This window comes from Mandrillus leucophaeus, unplaced genomic scaffold (genome assembly GCF_000951045.1).
Source record: "Mandrillus leucophaeus isolate KB7577 unplaced genomic scaffold, Mleu.le_1.0 Scaffold347, whole genome shotgun sequence".
Taxonomy (NCBI): Eukaryota; Metazoa; Chordata; class Mammalia; order Primates; family Cercopithecidae; genus Mandrillus; species Mandrillus leucophaeus.
Window position 1 is genome coordinate 897,314 of NW_012103665.1, and position 23,583 is coordinate 920,896.

The 23,583-nt window shown below is 44.4% G+C and overlaps 1 protein-coding gene across 1 annotated transcript in view; it reads right to left on the minus strand.

Moving 5' to 3' along the window:
- The window catches only part of RYR3 (ryanodine receptor 3), a 403,627-nt gene that overhangs the window by 105,818 nt on the left and 274,226 nt on the right, over window positions 1–23,583 (minus strand). The window contains exons 53-63 of the mRNA XM_011989131.1: window positions 23,026–23,166; window positions 21,608–21,771; window positions 19,504–19,582; window positions 15,780–15,869; window positions 13,684–13,830; window positions 13,416–13,478; window positions 11,904–11,979; window positions 11,673–11,796; window positions 6,511–6,626; window positions 5,305–5,372; window positions 4,167–4,288 (exon numbers count right to left, since the gene is read on the minus strand). Coding sequence (XP_011844521.1) covers window positions 4,167–4,288; window positions 5,305–5,372; window positions 6,511–6,626; window positions 11,673–11,796; window positions 11,904–11,979; window positions 13,416–13,478; window positions 13,684–13,830; window positions 15,780–15,869; window positions 19,504–19,582; window positions 21,608–21,771; window positions 23,026–23,166 — 1,190 coding nt within the window. The remainder of the gene's footprint in view (window positions 1–4,166; window positions 4,289–5,304; window positions 5,373–6,510; window positions 6,627–11,672; window positions 11,797–11,903; window positions 11,980–13,415; window positions 13,479–13,683; window positions 13,831–15,779; window positions 15,870–19,503; window positions 19,583–21,607; window positions 21,772–23,025; window positions 23,167–23,583) is intronic.

Consider the following 23,583-nt stretch of genomic DNA (forward strand, 5'->3'; position numbering starts at 1 on the left):
TATGTCCTGAATGGTATTGCCTAGGTTTTCTTCTAGGGTTTTTATGGTTTTAAGTCTTATGTTTAAGTCTTTAATCCATCTTGAGTTAATTTCTGCATAAGGTGTAAGGAAGGGGGCCACTTTTAGTTTTCTGCATATGGGTAGCCAGTTTTCTCAACACCATTTATTAAATAGGGAATCCTTTCCCCATTGCTTGTCTTTGTCAGGTTTGTCAAAGATCAGATGGTTGTAGATGTGTGGCGTTATTTCTGAAGTCTCCGTTCTGTTCCTTTGGTCTATATATCTGTTTTGGTACCAGTACCATGCTGTTTTTGCTACTGTAGCCTTGTATTTTTAATAGAGATGGGGTTTTATCCTGTTGGCCAGGCTGGTCTCAAACTGGTTTGAAGTTAGGTAGCTTGATGGCTCCAGCTTTGTTCTTTTGGCTGAGGACTGTCTTGGCTATACGGGCTGTTTTTTGGTTCCATATGAGGTTTAAAGTAGTTTTTTCTAATTCTGTGAAGACAATGGGAGCTTGATGGGAATAGCATTGAATATATAAATTACTTTGGGCAGTATGGCCATCTTCATGATATTGATTCTTCCTACCCATGAGCATGAAATCTTTTTCCACTCATTTGTGTCCTCTTTTATTTTCTTGGGCAGTGGTTTGTAGTTCTCCTTGAAGAAGTCCTTCACATCCCTTGTAAGTTGTATTCCTAGGTATTTTGTTCTCTTTGTGAGAATAAATGCAATTGTGAATGGGAGTTCACCCATGATTTGGCTCTTTGTTTGTCTATTACTGGTGTATAAGAATGCTTTTAATTTTTTCACATTGATTTTGTATCCTGAGACTTTGCTGAAGTTACTCACAAGCTTAAGGAGGTTTTGGGCTGAGTCGATGGCATTTCCTAAGTATAGGATCGTGTTACCTGCAAACAGAGCATTCTGTAGATGTCTATTAAGTCCACTTGATCCAGAGCTTAGTTCATGTCCTGAATATTCTTGTTAATTTTCTGTCTTCTTGGTCTAATATTGACAGTGGGGTGTTAAAGTCTCCCACTATTATTGTGTGGAAGTCTAAGTCTCTTTGTAGGTCTCTAAGAACTTACTTTATGAATCTGGGTGCTCCTGTATTGGATGCATATGCATTCAAGATAGTCAGCTCTTCGTGTTGCATTGATCTGTTTACCATTATGTAATGCCCTTTGTTTTTGTTTTTTTTTTTTTATCTTTTATCTTTGTTGGTTTAAAGTCTGTTTTATCAGAGACTAGGATTGCAATCCCTGCTTTTTTTTGCTTTCCATTTGCTTGGTAAATATTTCTCCATCCCTTTATTTTGAGCCTATGTATGTCTTTGCATGTGAGATGGGTCTCCTGAGTAGAGCACACTGATGGGTCTTGACTCTTTATCCGATTTGCCAGTCTGTGTCTTTTAATTGGACCATTTAGCCCATTTACATTTAAGGTTAATATTGTTATGTGTAAATTTGATCCTGTCATTATGATGCCAGCTGGTTATTTTGCCCATCAGTTGATGCAGTTTCTTCATGGTGTCTATGGTCTTTATATTTTGGTATGTTTTTGCAGTGGCTGGTACTGGTTTTTCCTTTCCATGTTTAGTGCTTCCTTCAGGAGCTCTTGTAAGGCAGGCCTGGTGGTGACAAAATACCTCAGCATTTGCTTGTCTGTGAAAGATTTTATTTCTCCTTTAGTTATGAAGCTTAGTTTGGCTGGATATGAAATTCTGGGTTGAAAATTCTTTTAAGAATGTTGAATATTGGCCCCACCCTCTTCTGGCTTGTACAGTTTCTGCAGAGAGATCTGCTATTAGTCTGATGGGCTTCCCTTTGTGGGTAACCCAACCTTTCTCTCTGGCTGTCCTTAACATTTTTTCCTTCATTTCAACCTTGGTGAATCTGATGATTATGTGTCTTGGGTTGCTCTTCTTGAGGAGGATCTTTGTGGTGTTCTCTGTATTTCCTGAATTTGAATGTTGGCCTTTCTTGCTAGGTTGCGGAAGTTCTGAATGATATCCTGAAGAGTGTTTTCCAACTTGGTTCCATTCTCCCTGTCACTTTCAGGTACACCAATCAAACGTAGATTTGATCTTTTCACATAGTCCCATATTTCTTGGAGGCCTTGTTCATTCCTTTTCATTCTTTTTTTTTTTTTTTCTCCAATCCTGTCTTTATGCTTTATTTCATTCAGTTGATCTTCAATCTCTGATATCCTTTCTTCGGCTTGATTGATTCAGATATTGATACTTGTGTATGCTTCACTGAGTTCTCGTGCTGTGATTTTCAGCTCCATCAGGTCATTTATGTTCTTCTCTAAACTGGTTATTCTAGTTAGCAATTCCTCTTTTTATCAAGTTCTTAGCTTCCTTGCATTGGGTTAGAACATACTCCTTTAGGCTGGAGGAGTTTGTTATTACCCATCCTCTGAAGCCTACTTCTGTCAATTTGTCAAACTCATTCTCTGTCCAATTTTGTTCACTTGCTCGTGAGGGGTTGTGATCCTTTGGAGGAGAAGAGGCATTCTGGTTTCTGGGATTTTCAGCTTTTTCTGTGCTGGTTTTTCCTCATCTTCGTGGATTTATCTACCTTTGGTCTTTGATGTTGGTGACCTTTGGATGGAGCTTATGAATGGATGTCCTTTTTGTTCATGTTGATGCTATTGCTTTCTATTTGTTAGTTTTCCTTCTAACAGTCAGGCCTCTCTGCTGCAGGTCTGCTGGAGTTTGCTGGAGGTTCACTCCAGACTCTGTTTGCCTGGGTATCACCAGCAGAGGCTGCAGAACAGCAAATATTGCGGCCTGCTCCTTCCTCTGGAAGCTTTGTCCCATAGGGGCACCTGATGGATGCCAGCTGGAGCTCTCCTCTATGAGGTATCTGTTGACCCCTGCTGGGAGGTGTCTCCCATCACGGGGCACGAGGCTCAGGGACAGACTTGAGGAGGCAGACTGTCCCTTAGCAGAGCTCGAGTGCTGTGCTGGGAGATCCTCTGCTATGTTCAGAGCCAGCAGGCAGGAACTTTTAAGTCTGCTGAGGCTGCACCCACAGTTGCCCCTTCCCCCAGGTGCTCTGTCCCAGGGATGTGGGAGTTTTATCTATAAACCCTTGATTGGGGTTGCTGCCTTTCTTTCAGTGATGCCCTGCCCAGAGAGGAGAAATCTAGAAAGGCAGTCTGGCTACAGCAGCTTTGCCCTGCTGTGGTGTGTTCCGCACCCAGTTAGAACTTCCTGGCGGCTTTGTTTACACTGTGAGGGGAAAACGGCCTACTCAAGTCTCAGTAATGGTGGACGCCTCTCCCCCAGTCAAGCTCGAGTGTCCCAGGTCGACTTCAGACTGTTGTGCTGGCAGCAAGAATTTCAAGCCAGTGGATCTTAGCTTGTTGGGTTCCGTGGGTGTGGGATCCGCTGAGCAAGTCCACTTGGCTTTCTGGCTTCACCCCCTTTCCAGGGGAGTGAACAGTTCTGTCTCATCAGCATTCCAGGCACCACTGGGGTATGAAAAAAAAACTGCAGCCAGCTGGGTGTCTGCCCAAATGACCGCCCAGTTTTGTGCTTGAAACCCAGGGCCCTGGTGGTGTAGGCACCTGAGGGAATCTCCTGGTCTGCAGGTTGCAAAGACCATGGGAAAAGCGTAGTATCTGGGCCGAAATGCACCGTTCCTCATGGCACAGTCCCTCATGGCACAGTCCCTCATGGCTTCCCTTGGCTAGGGGAGGGAGTTCCCCGACCCCTGCACTTCCTGGGTGAGGCGACGCCCCACCCTGCTTCGGCTTGCCTTATGTGGGCTGCACCCACTGTCTAACCAGTCCCAATGAAATGAACTGGGTACCTCAGTTGGAAAAGCAGAAATCACTCTCCTTCTGCGCTGGTCTCACTGGGAGCTGCAGACCAGAGCTGTTCCTATTCGGCCATCTTAAACTCTGTCCCAATGTTGATTTAAGTATATAAATCTTTCCCAAGCCCCACGGGTATTCCCACATAATATACCTCATGTAGTTGCTGAAATAATTCAGATTTGTATGAATATAGTTTCTTTCAAAACCAAGATGACAAACCAAGCCATCAGCCTGTTTCATTTCTCCAACAGACTCACTTTGTAGTCCACAGGAACCTGGCATTTTAAGTAAATTGTAATCAGCACCATAACCTTCTCTGTATCTTGGAGACTCACCTGGCCACCATTTCTTTCTCCTTATGAGAGGCGTATCCGCTGCTGCTAAGGGGCTTCAGAGGGGATGACAAGAAGTAGAGGCGATGATTGGTGAAGTACTGGTCAACCAGCGGGAGGAGAACCTGGAAAACCCACCACAAATCAACTTCTAGGAAGCTATCCATAACTCTTCATTTGGTTCATTTAAAAGTGTTTATTTTCAGTGAGTGAAAAGCCTCTGAACCCTCGTCCTGTAATTTCCAGGAAATTCTACCCCTTTGGTCCCAGTTTCCATCACATTTTCCTTTTCTATGCCTCAAACCAGAGTCCTTGGGGGTATGTAAAAGGAGACAGTCATTGACTAAGGGCCCAAAGAAATGTGTGCGCATTTCCAGAGGAGTCCTATGGGACAGGTGCACTCAGATAGGGCTTATTGAGCACTGCATCCAAGAGGCACATCCAAGAGGTATGGCTTAGTGCCACTAGCCTCAAGCATTCTGTCTGCTTCGCAGAGCAAGGCAACTCAAGTCCTTCTGTGCCTTTAGTCCTCTGAGTAGGGCTGTATGGAAGAGACTGCTAACTAGCACCCAAATTCATTCTCCCCTTCTTCCTTTTGGCAACAGAATCCCACCGTGTTTTAGCTGGGTATAGAGCCACCCAGGCAGAAAATGTATCACCCAGTCTCCCTTGCAGCTAGATGAAGCGCGAATGGAACTTAAACAGGTCCTGTGCCTTTTCCTGGTCCCTGAACTTTTCCTTGGCATTCGAGGGGTCAGTAAGGTGAGAGATGACAAGTTCTAGCCATTGGGATAGAACTTTTAAAAAGCAACAGCTTGCCTTCCCTTCTCCTTTTCCCTTTCCCACAGATGCCGTGCAGGTGAGCCTGTTGAACCACGCACACAGGCAACACTTTCGGAGATGGTGGAGTGGCCAAGACAGGAAGAACCTGGATTCCCGGGTGATGGTGTGGGGCTAGGCAGGCTGCATACCTCTATGGACTGCCAGCCTCCCTTGGGACTGTCAAACAACAGAGAAATATACATGCACCTCACTGAAGCCACTGGAGTTTTAGATATCTTCATTGGATCCACTTAATCTGTTTCCTAAATAGTAGAGATCCTAAGAAGAAAGTAACTTGATTAAGTGCAGGGCCACTTACTTTGGCAAAGAATTTGATCTCCTGGTCATGAGGAGACTTTTCAGTTTTCCCACTGCTGACAATGGCTTCTACAAAGACACAGGTAACACAGAGTTGGCCAGAGTTACAAAGTACAAATCGGTCACAACATTTTAGAAACAGAGCAGCTTTCCTAAAGGCTATTAAAAAAGGCTATCTGATTTCACAAAATATATTTTACAACGTACTTTACAACTGTGCTGGTTAGTTATTTCTTGTGTCAATTCTTTAAGCTGTTTCACTACCCTTTTGTCTACTTTAACAATCAGAAAGCAGCTTCAAGCCTGGGTGTGATGGCTCACACCTGTAATCCCAACACTTTGGGAGGCTGAAGCAGGTGGACCACTTAAGGTCAGGAGTTCGACACCAGCCTGGACAACATGGTAAAACCTCATCTCTACTAAAAATACAAAAATTAGCCAGGCAGGTGTGGTGGCAGGCACCTGTAATCCCAGCTACTTGGGAGGCTGAGGCAGAAGAATTGCTTGCACCCAGGAGGCAGAAGTTGCTGTGAGCCGAGACTGTGCCACTGCACTCCAGTCTGGGCAACAAGAGCAAAACTCCATCTCAGGAAAAAAAAAAAAAAAAAAAAGACAGCAGCTTCAGAGAGGTTGAGTCATATGTCCACAGTCATAAAGCAAGACAACAGGAAAGTTAAAATAGGATAAGTTGAGTGAAAAAATGACAAAAGGTTCAATCACTCCACTAAAAAAACTAAGGAGTTTTTTTTTTCTTTTTTTTTTTTTTTTGAGATAGAATCTTACTCTGTCACCAGGCTGAAGTGCAGTGGCGCGATCTTGGCTCACTGCAACCTCTGCCTCCTGGGTTCAAGTGATTCTCCTGCCTCAGCCTCCCGAGTAGCTGTGACTACAGGCACACACCACCATGCTCAGCTAATTTTTTGGTATTTTTAGTAGAGATGGGGTTTCACTATGTTGACCAGGATGGTCTCCATCTTTTGACCTCGTGATCCTCCCGCCTCGGCCTCCCAAAGTGCTGGGATTACAGGTGTGAGCCACCGCACCCGGCTGGATTGATTTTTTTTAAAGTGGGGGGGAAAAATCTCAGCCACTGTTTTCCCCCTAAAATCATGCATCTAAATCAATCATAAAAAGTTACAGTCTGAAAGGATTACTTCTTGATAAAAGAATACTGAATTCTTTTGGGATATTTCATGGTGATACTTACCTAAATGGGCAATAAATTCTTGTGCCGAATCAACATATTTCAGGATCTTCTTCAAGAACTTATAGGCAAACCTCTTTTCCATGGAGGAGGCATCCAGCTCCATATCCTTCATACCCCTGCGTTGGACATGGACAGACCCCAGGAAGTAACAGACACAACCACGTCACTCAGGTGCACCACCAGTCCTACCAGTGTTAAATTTAATTTCCAAATGTTAGTGGTTATTCTGGCGTAGTGACATGACTCATCATTTGACTGATTTCCCCTGTCACTTGGAACCTGCCTGTGTGAGCACAGATTTTTCAGAAAGACCTTTATCATGCATACAATGAGTACTGAGCTGGGGATGTCTGAGGGGAAAACAAAAAATCTCTGCTTTTATGGAAAGAATTTACGTGCTAGCTGTAAACAGACAAAAACAAAATACAAATTAGATGGAATCTTAGAAGTTAACACATTTTGTGAGTAAAAGAAAAATTAAAGCAGAATGAAAAAGTCCAGAACTGGGGGAGTGAGGGTTTACGGACTGAAGTGTTAAATAGGGTAGTCAGGCTTGGTCTCACTTGGAGACTGATGCTGCATTAAAGGCTTGAAGGAGATGAGGAGGTGAGCCATATGGACATCTGGAGAAGGAGTTCTCAAGGCGGGGCGAGGAGACAGTGCAAAGGTCCTGAGGCAGGAGAACGCATGTTGTGTTGAAGGTTAGAGGGGTATGGGGTAGGAAGTGGGGACAATCACGTACGTCCCTATAGGCCATCCTTAGAATTTTGCTTTTGCTCTGAGTGAGAAGGGAAGCTATTAGAAGTTGTGAATAGAGAAGTGACATGATACGACTTGCATCATAACAGGATCACTCTGGTTGCTGTGTTTAAAATTGACTATCGTGGTGAGGCAAGTACAGAAGCAGAGAACACAGGCAGGAGGATGAGGACAGCATGAAGTGGGTGAGAAGTGGTCAAATTCTGGGTATTTTATTTTTGAGATGCAGTCTCACTCTGTCGCCCAGGCTGGAGCGCAGTGACATGATCTCGGCTCACTGCAATCCCCGTCTCCCGGGTTCAAGCAATTCTCTGCCTCAGCCTCCCGAGTAGCTGGGATTACAGGCACGTGCCATCATGCCTGGCTAATTTTTTGTATTTTTAGTAGAGATGGTGTTTCACCATCTTGGCCAGGCTGGTCTTGAACTCCTGACCTCACGTGATCCACCTGCCTTGGCCTCCCAAAGTGCTGGGATTACGGGCGTGAGCCACCGCGCCTGGCCTCTGGGTATATTTTAAAGGTAAAACTGCCAGGATTTCCTGAAGGATTGGATGTAGATTGGGAGAAAAAGAGGAGTCAAGGTTGTTTGCTTGAGAAGGTAGAAGAATGGCTTGCCATGGAGTGATGGGGAAGCTGAAGACAGAACAGGTCTGAGCAGGAGAGGGGGGAAGCCAGTATTTCTCCTTGGCTACAGGGACCTCACTTGATCACCTGTGCATCCAAATTCCTACCACAGGGTCTGGCACGTGGTAGACAACTGGTTCAGATATGTTTGCTGAATTCAATTATCTTTCTTCTTGATTTCCTCCTATTTCCTTGACTTCCTTTGTCATTACAGTAAATGGGAAATTTTCATTTCTGTGAGCAAGCTATTTATCAGCAAATCACACCACAGATTCATCTTGGTGTTAAGAACAGGATTAAAATGACGACGGGAGTCTATCTCGAATGCTTCCCCGGAGGCTATCTCCTGCTGCCTGACCTTTCCTGCTCGACAACATGGCAAATATGTCTTGTTATTTTTTTCATATGAGATACAATAGAATTGTTTTGTATAGATTTTTATTTTTATTTTTGCCATTCAATGGCAAACATTCTATAGGAAACTAGAAGAAACAGCAGCTTGCTCAGCAAATGTTTCTTTTAGGAAGAATGGCTATATCGGAATAAAAACACTGGCTTTTCATTTGACAAAGAACTCAGTAAGCATAATCCTATATAGCACAGCCCACCAGCACCATTAGACCAGGCAGAAAACAGTCTGACTTTAAGACTTGAGCAGCCAACGCCATCCTATATAAAACATTCATCTAGATGATTTTGACTTATGTAAGTTTGAGATAAAACATCTTAGGACATCATGATGCATTCAATCTCCCCAGTAAAGTTGTATCTTCATAAGAATCAATTCCCTTCGTTCCAAGACTGTTTATGTCAGTTATGCTTGCTATTATTACTATGTAATTTAATAAGATATCATATAAAACAAAATAAAAGTATGAAGAGAACTGCTGATTCTATAAAAACTAAGATGCATATTTTGTAAAGACCTGCAATTGCAAGCTTCCAAATATGTAATTTTTGAATTAGGTATGGGTGAGACAACTGTCAAAGATAAAGGAGGATATCTGAAAAATATCTAGGGTACTACGTAATCCTCCACATAACAGAACCAATGACAAAACCACATGATTATCTCAATAGAGGCAGAAAAGACCTTCAATAAAATTCAACACCCTTCATGCTAAAAACTCTCAATAAACTAGGTATTGATGGAACGTATCTCAAAATAATAAGAGCTATTTATGACAAACCCACAGCCAACATCAAATAAGATATCAAATGAGAGCTATGTATGACAAACCCACAGCCGATGGGCAAAAACGCGAAGCATTCCCTTTGAAAACAGGCACAAGACAAGGATGCCATCTCTCACCACTCTTATTCAATGTATTACTGGAAATTCCAGCCAGGGCAATCAGGTCAGAGAAAGAAATAAAGGGTATTCAATTAGGAAAAGAGGAAGTCAATTTGTCTGTTTGCAGATGACATGATTGTATATTTAGAAAACCCCATCGATGCAGCCCAAAATCTCCTTAAGTTGATAACTTCAGCAAAGCCTCAGGATAAAAAATCAATTTGCAAAAATCACAAGCATTCCTATACACCAATAACAGACAAACAGAGAGCCAAATCACGAGTGAATTCCCATTCACAATTGCTACAAAGAGAGTAAAATACCTAGGAATACAACTTACAAGGGATGTGAAGGACCTCTTCAAGGAGAACTACAAATCACTGCTCAACGAAATAAGAGAGGACACAAGCAAATGGAAAAACATTCCATGCTCATGAATAGGAAGAATTGATATTGAGAAAATGGCCATACTGCCCAAAGTAATTTATAGATTTAATGCTATTCCCATCAAGCTACCATTGTCTTTCTTCACAGAATTAGAAAAAACTACTTTAAATTTCATATGAAACCAAAAAAGAGCCTGTATAGCCAAGACAATCCTAAGCCAAAAGAACAAAGCTGGAGCCATCATGCTACCTAACTTCAAACTATACTACAAGGCTACAGTAACAAAAACAGCATGGTACTGGTACCAAAACAGATATATAGACCAAAGGAACAGAACGGAGGCCTCAGAAATAACGTCACACATCTACAACCATCTGATCTTTCACAAACCTGACAAAAACAAGCAATGGGGAAAGGATTTCCTATTTAATAAATGGTGTTGAGAAAACTGGCTACCCATATGCAGAAAACTAAAAGTGGCCCCCTTCCTTACACCTTATGCAGAAATTAACTCAAGATGGATTAAAGACTTAAACATAAGACCTAAAATCATAAAAACCCTAGAAGAAAACCTAGGCAATACCATTCAGGACATAGGCATGGGCAAAGACTTCATGACTAAAATATCAAAAGCAATGGCAACAAAAGCCAAAATTGACAAATGAGGTCTAATTAAACCAAAGAACTTCTGCAGAGCAAAAGTAACTATCATCAGAGTGAACAGGCAACCTACAGAATGGGAGAACATTTTTGCAATCTATCCATCTGACAAAGGGCTAATATCCAGGATACAAGGAGTTTAAACAAATTTACAAGAAAAAAAACAACCTCATCAAAAACTGGGCAAAGGCTTTGAACAGGTACTTTTCAAAAGAAGACATTTATGAAGCCAAAAAACATACAAAAAAAAAAAGTTTGTTATCACTGGTCATTAGAGAAATGCAAATCAAAACCACAATGAGATACCATTTCACGCCAGTTAGAATGGCGATAATTAAAAAGTCAGGAAACAACAGATGCTGGAGAGGATGTGGAGAAATAGGGATGCTTTTACACTGTTGGTGGGAGTGTAAATTAGTTCAACCATTGTGGAAGACTGTGTGGCAATTCCTCAAGGATCTAGAACTAGAAATACCATTTGATCCAGCAATCCCATTACTGGGTATATACCCAAAAGATTATAAATTACTCTACTATAAAGACACATGAACACGTATCTTTATTGTTGCACTGTTCACAATAGCAAAGACTTGGAACCAACCCAAATGCCCATCAATGACAGACTGGATAAAGAAAATGTGGCACATATTCACCATGGAATACTATGCAGCCATAAAAAAGGGATGACTTCATGTCCTTTGCAAGGACATGGATAATGCTGGAAACCATCATTCTCAGCAAACTAACACAAGAACTGAAAACCAAACAGAAAACCCAAACCAAACATGTTCTCACTCCTAAGTGGGAGATGATCAATGAGAACACATGGACACAGGGAGGGGAACATCACACACTGGGACCTGTTGGCGGGTGAGGGGCTAGGGGAAGGATAGCATTAGGAAAAATACCAAATGTAGATGACAAGTTGATGGGTGTAGCAAACCACCATGGCATGTGTATACCTATGTAACAAACCTGCACATTCTGCATATGTACCCCAGAACTTAAAGAATAATAATAATAAATCTAGGGCACTGCATGTACACTGTTATCATGTGCTGCAAATTATCACTGTTCTTTAAAGAAGCCCAAATTCCAAAACTTTGAGGTTGTATTATGGATGTCGTTTATAACGCCAATAAAGAGAATATACAAAGAAAGAGCCTTGGCCCATAGCACAAGATTTACGAACGAATGCATTTTTATATATTTTAAGTTACAATGAAATGTTTAAGGTATGTAGGTATAATTTGTAATAATTCTTTGTCACTTATCTTTAAAAATTAATACCTAACATTTCTGCTTATGTCAAAAAAAAAATAGACTCAATTGTTCTCCTTACTTGGATGGGTTTTGTAGGCAGGTAATTAAATACCTGGGGAGGCAGAGGCCACACCCACAGCCCTGTCCCACTAACATCACATGGAAGGTGACTTACCTGGAAACTATGACGCCATTCACTTGGAGGAACTTAAACAGGTCCTGTGCCTTCTCCCGGTCCTTGAACTTTTCTTTGGCAGTCAAGGTGTCATATGGTACCAGAAGAGGGTGACTGCCACCACCTGGGTCAGTAAGGTGAGAGGTGACATTTGGCTCTTCCTTTGCACTTCTGGGAGACCATACCCGCCCCGGTTCAGCTTCCTTAGGGGATGCCGTGAATCTCACTCACCTTTGCTCTCCAGCTCCAGCTTCTTCTTCTTGGCCCAGATATTGTGATAGTTCTCAGCCACGACCTCCACCATTCCCTGTGTCCCACCAAGAAGAGCCAAGTCAAAGAGAAAGTAAGCAGGCAAGCTAGCTTCATAGCTGCTGCGCTATCTCAGGCAGCCTCGGGAACAGCACCCCACTGAACACTAACAGCACACAGCCAAGGGCCTCCCATCATTAATGATTCTGTGCTGATGTACCTCATTCGTTTCCTATCTTCCCATACACACAGAAAACAATTTCTAACTCTCTCCTTCCCTTGCAACTTATTATTCTGGCAGCTTGATGCCTTTAGGAGAAACACCCATTTCCGCTTGAACCTGCATGCTGGCAGCACGTCATTTTTCACAGCAGCTTAGTATTGTACCCCTGACCTCAGATGGGGAGTTGGGAGTGCGGGCCAAGAAAAGTCTAGAACCCTTGAAAGCCTGTAGCTTAACAAACTAAAAATAATCACGTCTTAAAGGAAAGTGCTGTAAACAGTAGAATCTCTAGTAGAATCCATCTTTGTAAGGCTTGTAAAACAGTGACTTAGAATGAAGGATGTACTTTGGAAAGAAACTTTCTCTAAGGTCCAAGGGGCTGGTCTGATGGACTTCCAGAGGGGTGAGCGCCCCAGGCTAGAGCAGGCACAGCCACCAATGTGTACAGGAGGGGAGCGATGGGCTTTCAGTTTCAACCCCTTGGTCTCACATCCCTACCCTGCAGTGATTGGCTGCCTGCACCATCACAGGGCGCTCCAGCAAACCCACTATGGGACGTGTGGGTTGTCCTTATGTTTTGGAGGCCTTACAATGATACCAGCAAGCACCTCCACTGAGGCGCTAAGTTTCACAGATTTTGTCCTAGTTGTCTTATTTATTTTGGGTTTTGACACAGTATAATCAGCCTTCCTTAACCGTGAGTTCTGCATCTGCGGATTCCACCAATTGTAGCTTGAAAATATTTGGAGAAAAATGTGTCTGTACCGAATGTGTACAGAGTTTTTTCTTGTTATTATTCTCTAAACAATACAGCATAACAACTATTTATATAGAATTTACATTGTGTCAGGAATTAGAAATAATCTAGAGCTAATTTAACGTATATGGGGAGATGTGTGCAGGTTACAGGTGAAACTATGCCATTTTATATCAGGGACTTGAGCGTTGGTGGGTGTTGGTGTCTGCGGGAAGTCCCAGGGTGAAGCCCTCATGGATACTGAGGAAAGACTCCAGTGCGCTGGTGGTTCTTCCTACTGAGTCAGCACCCGTCAGGGCGTCCTTGGAAGAAGCACAAAGCCTCCCCTTCTCGGAGGGCTGGTTCACTCTGCGGAGACCTTCCCTGTGGCCTCTGCACAATGTGACCATCTTCAGCTCTGAATTGTAGTGGTGATATGTTCTAGAGATTCTTTCCCTTTTCTTGCCCTTTAACTCTTTGGAAGGTAACGCGTCCTGCACTTGAAAGCAAGTCATGCTGGACCTGCGGCACTGACCTGGAGCTCTCTGGAGAGTACAACGTTTGAGAGGTCGAGGGGAGCAGGGCTGTAGCTGTTGCCCTAGGAAAGCAAAGGCAGAGTCACTGGGTTGCCATTGTTTTCCTGGTTCTTATCAGCATCCCCAACTTCAGCTGTGAAAGATGTGTCCCGAAAAATCCCCGGGTTCATCTTAGACAGTCCCACCTAGGATGCCCCAGGCAGAACGCCCCCAGGTTCTCCACGGGTTCCATCGGCCCAGCGTGGGCCTCTGGGTGTGGTGGTGTACCTGGTTGGCCTGGGACACGCTTCGAAGCTTCTCATTTTCCCGCTGTTGAACCAACGCTTCTCCCTCTTTGGTCCTCTCCACAGTCCAGCCCACAGCTAGCATGGTTTTCAGGGACTCTCGGGCAGGCCAGCGATAAATTTCCTTCTCCTAGAAGAGAATTTGAGCAGAAGCACTTTGCAGAACATATCCCAGCATTCCCCCTGGCCCTTCTCCGCATGGCAGGTGGACCCCGCTGTGGGTGGGGGTGCTAGTTCGCGCCAGCCTTCTCTCACAAGGTCAAAAGATCCTTTGCATCTTACCCGAAACGCAGGCTTTCTGGTGTTTTTAGGTGTAAGACCCTACAGTCTCTCCTGCCCTGGGAGGAAATGTGCCAGGTATTATTAATGACATTATCTACAATCTGTAGGTAAAGAACAGGAACAGGAGAGTGACTCCTCATGTTCTAGTAGTTGCTGAAGATGAGAGCTTGTCAAAATGCATCTGCATAAAGCTCTCCTGTGAGTTTGGGAAAGATAATTTACTAGATTTAGAATTCTTGTGGGCCACGCGCAGCAGCTCATGCCTGTAATTCCAGCACTCTGGGAGGCCAAGGCAGGTGGATCACCTGAGGTCAGAAGTTCGACACCAGCCTGGACAACATGGTGAAACCCCATCTCTACTAAAAATGCAAAAATTAGCCGGGCATAGCGGTACATGCCTGTAGTCCCAGCTACTCGGGAGGCTGAGGCAAGAGAATCGCTTGAATCCGGGATGCGGAGCTTGCAATGAGTCAAGATTGTGCCACTGCACTCTAGCCTGAGTGACAACAGTGAAACTCCAAGACTCCAAAAAAAAAAAAAAAAAAAAAAAAAAAAAAGAATTCTCTTTTGGTCTATGCACAATTTAATAGATAGTCAACATGAATACAAAGATACATACACCATCCTTCACACGTGACACTAGGCCTAGAACTAAAGCTTACAAAGAATCTTACAGATTGCAAGATAAGAAATCAGAGTTGAGTTAAACCAAGTATGTTAAGTAATCAATTTTTTTTTAAGCAAGAGATGCGTTCTTTTAACCATATTTTCTTGAGGATTCTCTTCTCTATTACCTGTGTCTTTCATGTATTAGAAATCATTTTTGGCTGGGCATGGTGGTTCACACCTGTAATTCCAGCACTTTGGGAGGCCGAGGTGGGAGGATTGCTTGAGGTCAGGAGTTCAAGACCAGCCTGGCTAACATGGCGAAACCCTGTCTCTACTAAAAAATTACAAAAATTAGCTGGGCATGGTGGTGCATGCCTATAGTCCCAGCTACGTGGGAGGCTGAGGTAGGAGGATCACTTGAGCCTGGAAGGTAGAGGTTGCAGTGAGCCGAGATCACACCACTACACTCCAGCCTGGGTGACAGAGTAAGAGACCCTGCCTTAAAAAAAAAAAAAAAAGGAAATTATTATTGTCTTTTTTGTTTGTTTCTTTTTTTTTTCTTTTTTTTTTGAGATGGAGTCTTGCTCTGTCGCCAGGCTGGAGTGCCGTGGCATGATCTTGGCTCACTGCAACCTCTGCCTCCCCAGTTCAAGCAATTCTCCTGCCTCAGCTAGTTCTGCCCGGCTAATTTTTATATTTTCAGTAGAGACGGAGTTTCACCATGTCGGCCAGGATGGTCTCTATCTCTTGACTTTGTGATCCGCCCACCTCAGCCTCCCAAAGTGCTAGGATTACAGGCGTGAGCCACCATACCCGGCCTTGTCTGAATTTTTCCCAGCAATTTCACTGCACCTTCTCCTTGCCCTGCCCTGCCCTAACCAAACCCCTTCCTGGTTCAGTTCAGTTGCAGAACTACAAATGCATTTTGGCCCAGCCTGAAAGTGCTGAATGATGCTTCTTTCACCAATGGCCTCTGAAAGCCAAAGAACAGAAAGTGAGGCTGGGCTCTTGGAAACTGGTCCTGAGGCAGTTGCTCACTGGCAAGCTTGTGAACAGTTTACTGAGTCCTAGATGATGTTTTAGGGACTTGAGAGTGAATGTGCTCTGAACTCCTCTGAGCTCCTGATCAAATCACTCAAGGAAGGAAACAGCATGGCCACACAGTGTTGCCAGAGGCCTGTTTCTTACCTTCTCCGTTAATGTCTTGAAAGGCCTTATCAGTGGGTGAGTCTTCACATTTTCATCCAGGGAAATCCCATATTTCCATCCGCTCTGACTCTGTAGAAATGTTCTCAGTTCAAATATCCTTGGCACGCAAAGAACCCCGCTATGTGACCCAAATCCCTGCTTCTATTCTCGTGGAGCAAATGGAATAATGGATAGTGACAGGGCTTAGAAATTCTCTTCAAAAATGCCTAATTGATCCTCTCAGGCCATCAGGCTCTCTGCCTCCCGAATCTTGAACTCTGCTCTTTTATTCCTTGTTGTTTTAGTTGCTGTCCTCTCCACTTTCTCGCTTGTAATTCAGGCCCACTTAAAACAGGATGTTTCAAAAGGCCCTGGGAACAGTGCTTCCCAGGTTAGCGTACCCCCTCCGCAGGAAGAACAGAAGCTAGGACTGGGAGGCCTGGGAAGACTGGACCTATTGCCACTGCCTGGAGGGGCCCATTTGGCTTGCAATCCTTGCCTGCCAGTGCCAGAGCAAAAGTCTAGTGATGTGTGCTTCCCAGAGTTACAGGAGTTTAAGAACTTTTAGGGTTATTCAACAAATATTGGGTGAATGTCTTCTATGGTACACATCAGACTCTGTCCTAGGCACAGTGGATACAGAGATAAGTAAGAGCCCCTGATTTCCATAACTTCACATCCCCAAGGCTTCTGGCTGTTGCTCTTTCTCAATCTCAGCTTCTGTCCATTTGTTAAATGTGTATATTTGCTAAGTTTCTGTCCCTTCTCAAGAGACATATACTCCCCTAGGTGATCTGATTTAGGCCTGTGGTTTCAGTTACCACTGAGAAGAGACTAGTATCAAATCAATACTTCCAGCGCAGAACTCCCTCCTAGTTTCAAACCTATTTAAGTTATGCTTGCATGTTCCACAGGCACCCCTCAAATTACTTCTCTACATGTCTCCTCCTCTCGGGTCCCCTGGATGAAGTGGAGTGAACAGCCCCAGCTTACACTCACTTTCCAAGCCAATGACATGGGAGTCCTCCTTGACACCACTGCCTGTACCCCTCCCATCATTTGTCTGTCTGTCTGTCTGTCTGTCTCTCTCACCCACTTCCCTGCTTGTATGTTAGCTCAGGCCACCATTAGCTCTCACTGGGGTTACTGCAAGAGCTGCTTAAGCAGCCTCCCAGCCTCCAGTCTTGCTGCCTCTCCCTGGATTCATTTTCTACCCTATTGTCCGGGGATATTAAAAAATCACAATCATTTGTGGGCACTCTACTGACTTCGAATGTTTCTGACTGCCAGCTGCCATCCTGGTAAAACCCAAGTCCTTTCAAATGACCTGTAAACCTGAAAAAGTCATCATGCTGACCTCTCCAGACTCACTTCTCACCCTCTGTCCCATCCTACTCCACGTCCTAGCTATATTGAACCATGGTTCCCTAAAGCCAAACTGTCTCTGGCCTCCCTGGGTCTGCACCTGCTGTTCCCAAGGCCTGCAGGGCACTTACCTCCTTGTGACAGATGGCTCTCACTCATCCTTTAGCACATGCTGTACATGTCACCAACTCCGGGAGATGTCCCTGGACCCCCAGTACTGGATTAGGGATTCCTATGTGTTCTAATCCTGTGCTCATGCTCATCATAGCCCTGGACAACCAGCCCCACAATGGCTGGTTCGTTTCGATTCTCCCACAAGATCATGAAGCTTTTGAGGGCAAGGAAAACACTCTTTTATTGTAAGATCATCAGTGCTGCCTGGCACTGGTGAGCAGGCAAGTATCTATGGCCTCATGAAGCTTACCATCTAGTGGCAGAAAGAGATATCAATCAACTATACTAGTAAATGTAAAATTGATAATTAGAATAAATATATAGATGTACAAATGTTATAAATACAAATACCTAAGTGAGCTAGGAAAGTGCTATGAAAGACAAGGACAAGGTGCTCAGAGGGCTCAAAACTGAGAAATCTGGAAAAATGCCATCCTAGGAATTCATGCTTGGAGTGATATTTGCAGAATGAGTTGGTGAACGCTGCGAGCATGTGTGTGAGTACAGGCGGGTATCTGGCAGGCTCCAAGGAGGGTCTACTGGCACATGTAGTGCATATGAGAGAGAGAGAGAGAGAGTCTAAAATAAGGGGAGGTGGCTGGAGGGCAGAGGGCAGAGGAGGAGATGAGGCTAGAGATGGTAGCAGAGGTCAGATCAGGCAGTGCCTACCAGGCCACACCAAAGATTTTGACCATTATCTTCAGAAGAGTTAGAAATTATGAAAGGATTTTAACAAGGAGAAAGGGCTGGGTAGGAAGAGCAGTGGTAGAATATGCATGACTCAATTTGTGTACTGAAACTCTGACTTGCTTGCACTATGAAGAACAGACTAGGCAAATGCACGTGGGGAGACCCGTCAGGAGCTTATGCCAGTCGTCTGGGTGAAAGACGACAGCAGCTTGGACTGAAGTCACAGAACAGAGACAAATATACGGATGTACGAGAGACTCAGGAGTTCAAATCCACATGGTTGAGTGATGGCTTCACTAATGCTGTGGGCTCCTGGAGGTGACTATTCTCCCTAATTCACAGGCTGGCCAAATGGCCATAGGCAAAGAGTTCTTAGAAAATGCAGATGCTCTAAAGCAAGGGCCAGCTGGCTGTGCCCCCTGAGCCAAATCTAGCTGACCACCTTTTTTTTAATTAATAAAATATGATTGGAATACAGGCACCCACTTTTGTTTATGTTTTCTCTATGGCTGCTTTTATGCCACAGCAGCCAGGAGGAGTCATTGCAATGGAGTTGGTCTCGCTCTCGAAGCCTCAAATGTTGATCATTCAGCCCTTTACAGAACAGATTTGTCCTGCTTTAGAATCATGAGGTATCAGCCCATTCTATAGTTACAATGATAGCTGTTACCATCAACCCCCAGTAGACTCATGGACGGATGAGCTGAGCCTACATCCACACAGAGGCTGAGCTGGTGGTTCAAGGTGTTCCTTCTCTGCGGGCACATTGCGTGGAGGTGGTTTTCTGTGCTTTGCTGTGGACATGGGTCCACGGTTACACACTGTAGGCTGCAGCTGAGAAATGGCCCCAGTCCTTAACTGGCTGCCCACAGGAATCCTGGATATCTTTGGCACAGTCTTCCCACTTTGCCTGCCAGTGTTAAAGGGCTGACACAGCAATGAAACGTATGAAACAGCCTGACCTCATGTGGTGAGGAATTCTAAACACCAGATGGAGAGCCATATTAATAAGGGAGTGTCTGGGAGTTGTACCACTGCCTGCCATAGGAAGATGATTGTGTGTCTTCCCTAGAATAAAATCCAGCCTTCCAGAAGCATGCAAGGGTTAGGCTTTCAATTTCATTTTTTTTTTTCCAATCTGCATTCAAATACAAAAATTGGATAGAAGCCTCCCCATTCCCATTAAGCATTTACATCAAACACATACAAGCCTGTGTGTGGGCACAATTCCCGTAAGGAAATGTTAAGAAAGAAGTTAACACTTCCAGAATTGATCATTTTCTTGAGAAACACAAAAGAAACACCAGCAGCTGCTGTCACCTATTTCTGTGACCTCCACCAACCCTGGGAAATTGCTGCTCAGAAATAACGAATGCCGTCGGCATGGAAAATCTGTTACTTCGACAAATCAGGCAGATTTCCAGGACTGGGCCCTTTTAATGTTCTTGGGCTGGTTTTCCCTCCTGACAATTGTCAGCTGGAAGATAATCCCTACCTTGTCGCAGGCCCATTTATCATGTGAATGCTCAGCATACTTGGTGACGATGTATTCCAATTTTTCAGGCAAGGAAAAACTGTGAAACGAGGAAAAAAATATCACAACCTCCCCAAGAACTTCAGCCAGACCTAGTAGAAGATGGTCAGAACTACCAATCAATCAGCTGTCAGAAGGCGGATGTGATCAGCCAGCCAATCCCAAAGCTAAAGTTGCACTCCAGGCACAGTGACATTCCTGAGTAGGAGTGGCATAGCCAGGGTGAGGTCACGGACACACCCAAGTCTAACCGTGGAACATCTCTGCAGGAGCCTTGGCTGGGCAGGCCTCTGCCATGTGCTCTGGGTTCTTTGGGCTCCTGGGCCAGACCTGTCTTGGTTAGACAGTGAGAATCCAAGGTAAATGGCCTGTCATCCTCTGGCTACAATCTGGAAATGGTAGAAATGGGTAGCCAGAGAGCCATATGTTATGAAATAGTGGTTTTCTACCTTTTGGGGCTCGGTGGCTCATGGTAAAATACTAGAATTTTGGAAGTACAGTAGACACCTGCTATTTTTGTTTTCCTAGAAAACAGCTCTGGTCCCTTCTGTTGGTATCGGCACCTGCATTCCCTTTACATTGCGTAGTCTTCTTATATTGCATGCAGTGTTACATGAACTGTCACCAAGGATGGGCACATGACTAGGCAAATCAGACTTTCTCTCCATGGAATTTAAGTCTGGAGTTGGGTGAAACTAGGGCAGTAAACTCTTCAAGGTGATTCACCCAATGGGGACACCTGAAGATTGTCGATTTCCTCACAGTGCCTGATTCCAGTCCTTCCCTGGTGACTATGTGTGCTAAGGCCAGGCTGGCCTTTCACTAGATTTTGACAATGACCCCATATTCTTGCAAAAGGTGCTTTTCTCCTGAAGTAAGCCAGGGTTAATCTCCATTCCTCAAGGAACTATATTGATGTCATGGGTATATGTGAACAAACCTGAACTCTCAAAATAACACAGAGCCACTTGCCATTAACACACAGTTGCTAGAGTATAATGTTTTCTCAGAATGTTTTCAAAAGCATCCAAGTTACTACGCCATTTGCTTTGTCTTTCTTTAACACTGTTACATTTTTATAGGCAGAGTTCTCCGAAGTCAGCACCTGCCTTCTTTGGCCCCAGCTTGATGGTTTACCATGCTCCTTACCTCTTACTTACAGCAGTTTCAATTCTGTCCCACCATCCCACAGCTCAAAGCTCTTTCCAATGGAATGTGTGTTTAATTATCCTGAAGATTACACATTATCAAAGCAGACAGTCCCCCTGGGAAGGGTTCAGGCTTTCATTTGAGAACTACTGCCATGAAAGACAGGTCTAAGGGGCTCATATAGGCTCAGGCTTACTTTCCCTGCTCACCCTGAAGCAGTTTTAGAGCTCTTCATTTAAAGTGCACCTGGAGCCGACTGTATACCCTACAGCACATATTCATAACTACTGCAAACCAAAACTTAGCAATATTTTGCCCAAGGGATAAGCGCACCTCCATGGCCTAGTCAACACCAGTGAGAAATTCTGGAAAATTACAGGGAGAAATTAAAAGGCGCAGTGGTAGGGCTATTCTGAAGTTCCAGCATCCCTCGGCATGGCAAAGAGCAGGTCCAGCTTTTCCAGTGAGGACCGCACACTGTTCTGCCATCACACCCCAGCCTTGCCAGGACTCAGCTGACTGTTATTTATGGAGCTGTTGTGATGTACGATGCTATTAGAACCATATGAGCCTAATTCACCAAGAGCAAAGATTTTGTCAAAAAGCTCATTAATAAATTAATTGCATAATTTGTCAGGGTAGTTCTCTCAGTGCCTCAGGAGACATTTATTTGTGGGAGCATCTATCTCTGGTAATAAATAAACCAACCCTTTCCTCCCCCACCAAAAGCCCAGAATATAGTAATACAGATATGTATGGATTAAACCTTGTGCCTGATGGGACTCGTCAAGAGAAATGATGAACAGCGTTGGCAGGAGGGAAAGAGGTAAAGCTCACATTTCTTGCTGCCCTCTGGAAGAAAACATTGGTTACTGGACAAAATACAGGACCAGCTTAGAGATGATTCTGGACTCACTTCACAGTGTTGATAGGTTTGGGATCAAAGTTGCCATCTGCATCCACTGAGATCTGTTTCTCCAATGTGGCTGTGATTCTGGTATCTAAATAATCCGGTGGCAAGGCCCCAGCTATAGCACTGAGACAAGGCAGGGCCATTCGGAAAAGATCTGGGTCATATTTCTGTGAGGGAAAAACAAGGCCACGTTAGCAGAGAAAGCAGAACCATGTCCTTAGACAGAACCATGTCCTTAGACAGAACCATTCACCAATCAGCTGAAAACAAATAAAATACACGCATTTATCCAGGTTAACCAAAGCGAGAAATGTGTAACCCCTTAAATATCTTCTGGTGGAAACGAAGGTATCCTTGGAGGATGAACTAACACTCTATAAAGCCCTCAAGTCACCATTTGCTTTAAGTTGAAAAATCTTAAACAGGTTTAAATCGATGTCTCCTAAATGGTTAATTTCAAGACCAGCTAAGGGTTAAAGTGACTAGTCGCTAGGCCAGAAGTGACTATAAACTTGTCTGCTAAGGATGGTCACAGAAACGGACCCAACTTACAACTGCAGAGGGCATAGCAAGCTGTGCCAAGCTCTGTAGTGGCTGATATGGGTCGTATGTTGACATCAGCAGCAGGCTGCTCAATATCCATCATTCTCTCTTGAACCCAGCCAGAAATGAATTTCAGTCAAATAGCATGGGGTTGGGAAGAGCTTTTGATCTGCTTACACTAGACCAATGAAATCCAGGGGTAAAGAAAATCTAAGTGCAGGTGAACGAGCTATATGCGTGTTCTACATTTCTCTAAGAAACCCAGACCTGCTCACTTTCTACCTTTAAAGCTGCTGACCTCACAAACTGGGTTAGGGGAAGTGGAGCAAAGTCTGAGTCAGAGCTCTACTTCAATCACACCGTTCGGTAAGGCCTGGGTTTCAGAGGCTCTGAGCTCTCACCCGACGCCTCCTCAAATGAGTGCGTGGGAAGAACCTCTCCCAGCATGGCTTAAGGTCTTCTGGAAATCCCCTGTCCCACCATCACAGCAGATGTCAGGGCTTTTCCTCTTGGCTCGAGCCTAGTGAAGGCTGACAGACAGGAGCCGCACCAAATCAGGGGGAAACGAATGGGGAGGTAAGGCATCGAGACTGACATCAGAGGATGTGTGTGTCGTTTACTCTGGTAGTCACTTTCCCATGTACAGCTCTGTGAATGTGAAAATTTATTCAACTACTCCGAGGCTTTGCTTCACCTGTAAAATAAGGATTTTAAGAGTTTCCATTTCAGAGAGAGAGGCAAGAATTAGCGTAATATGCTTGTAAAGTACTTAGCACAGGTCCTGGCAAACGGAACGCTAAATAGATGATGGCTGTTATTATCTGTAGGTGCTGGGGCACTGAGATGCTCTCTTTTTGCTCAGAAAGTACCGTCATTACCTTATGGGAGAGAGAGTCAAAAATCCCCCAGAAAAGCTTCTCCGTTAGGTGCAGCTCTTCTTCCACAGCTAGCCCATAGCTCCCCCATCCTGAAGGCAGGCAGTAATATTTCCAGCACTGTTCATAGTGATTCGTCAGAAGCTGGGAGGTCCAGAACAGGAGAGACCAGCGGGGTGGGGTGGCGAAAGTCCACGGGCATCAGAAACATGCAGGAGAGAATAAAATAGCAAGCAGAGATCATGAGAATGAAACATGTGAAACAGCTGGGCTGTCAACAAAGAGGCCGTTCAAACACCACTGGGAACAGTCTGCTCTCTGCCTAATGAGCTTGAGCCTGAGCGGATCTGCCTGATTAATTCTTGTGCCTCCTAACGTGCCCCTAGCAGTTACTGGAAAATGGAGAGGAGCCATTTCTAGTTCAAACGAGAGAGTGCTACCTTCTGAAAGTAGTCACCGTGTGCTGTTCTAGCCAGTCAGGGGTGGAAAGAATTTCTTCTGGGACCTTTGCTTGTAATTCTGGGAGATCTTGGGGGGAATGCTGATATGGGGAGAGGATGG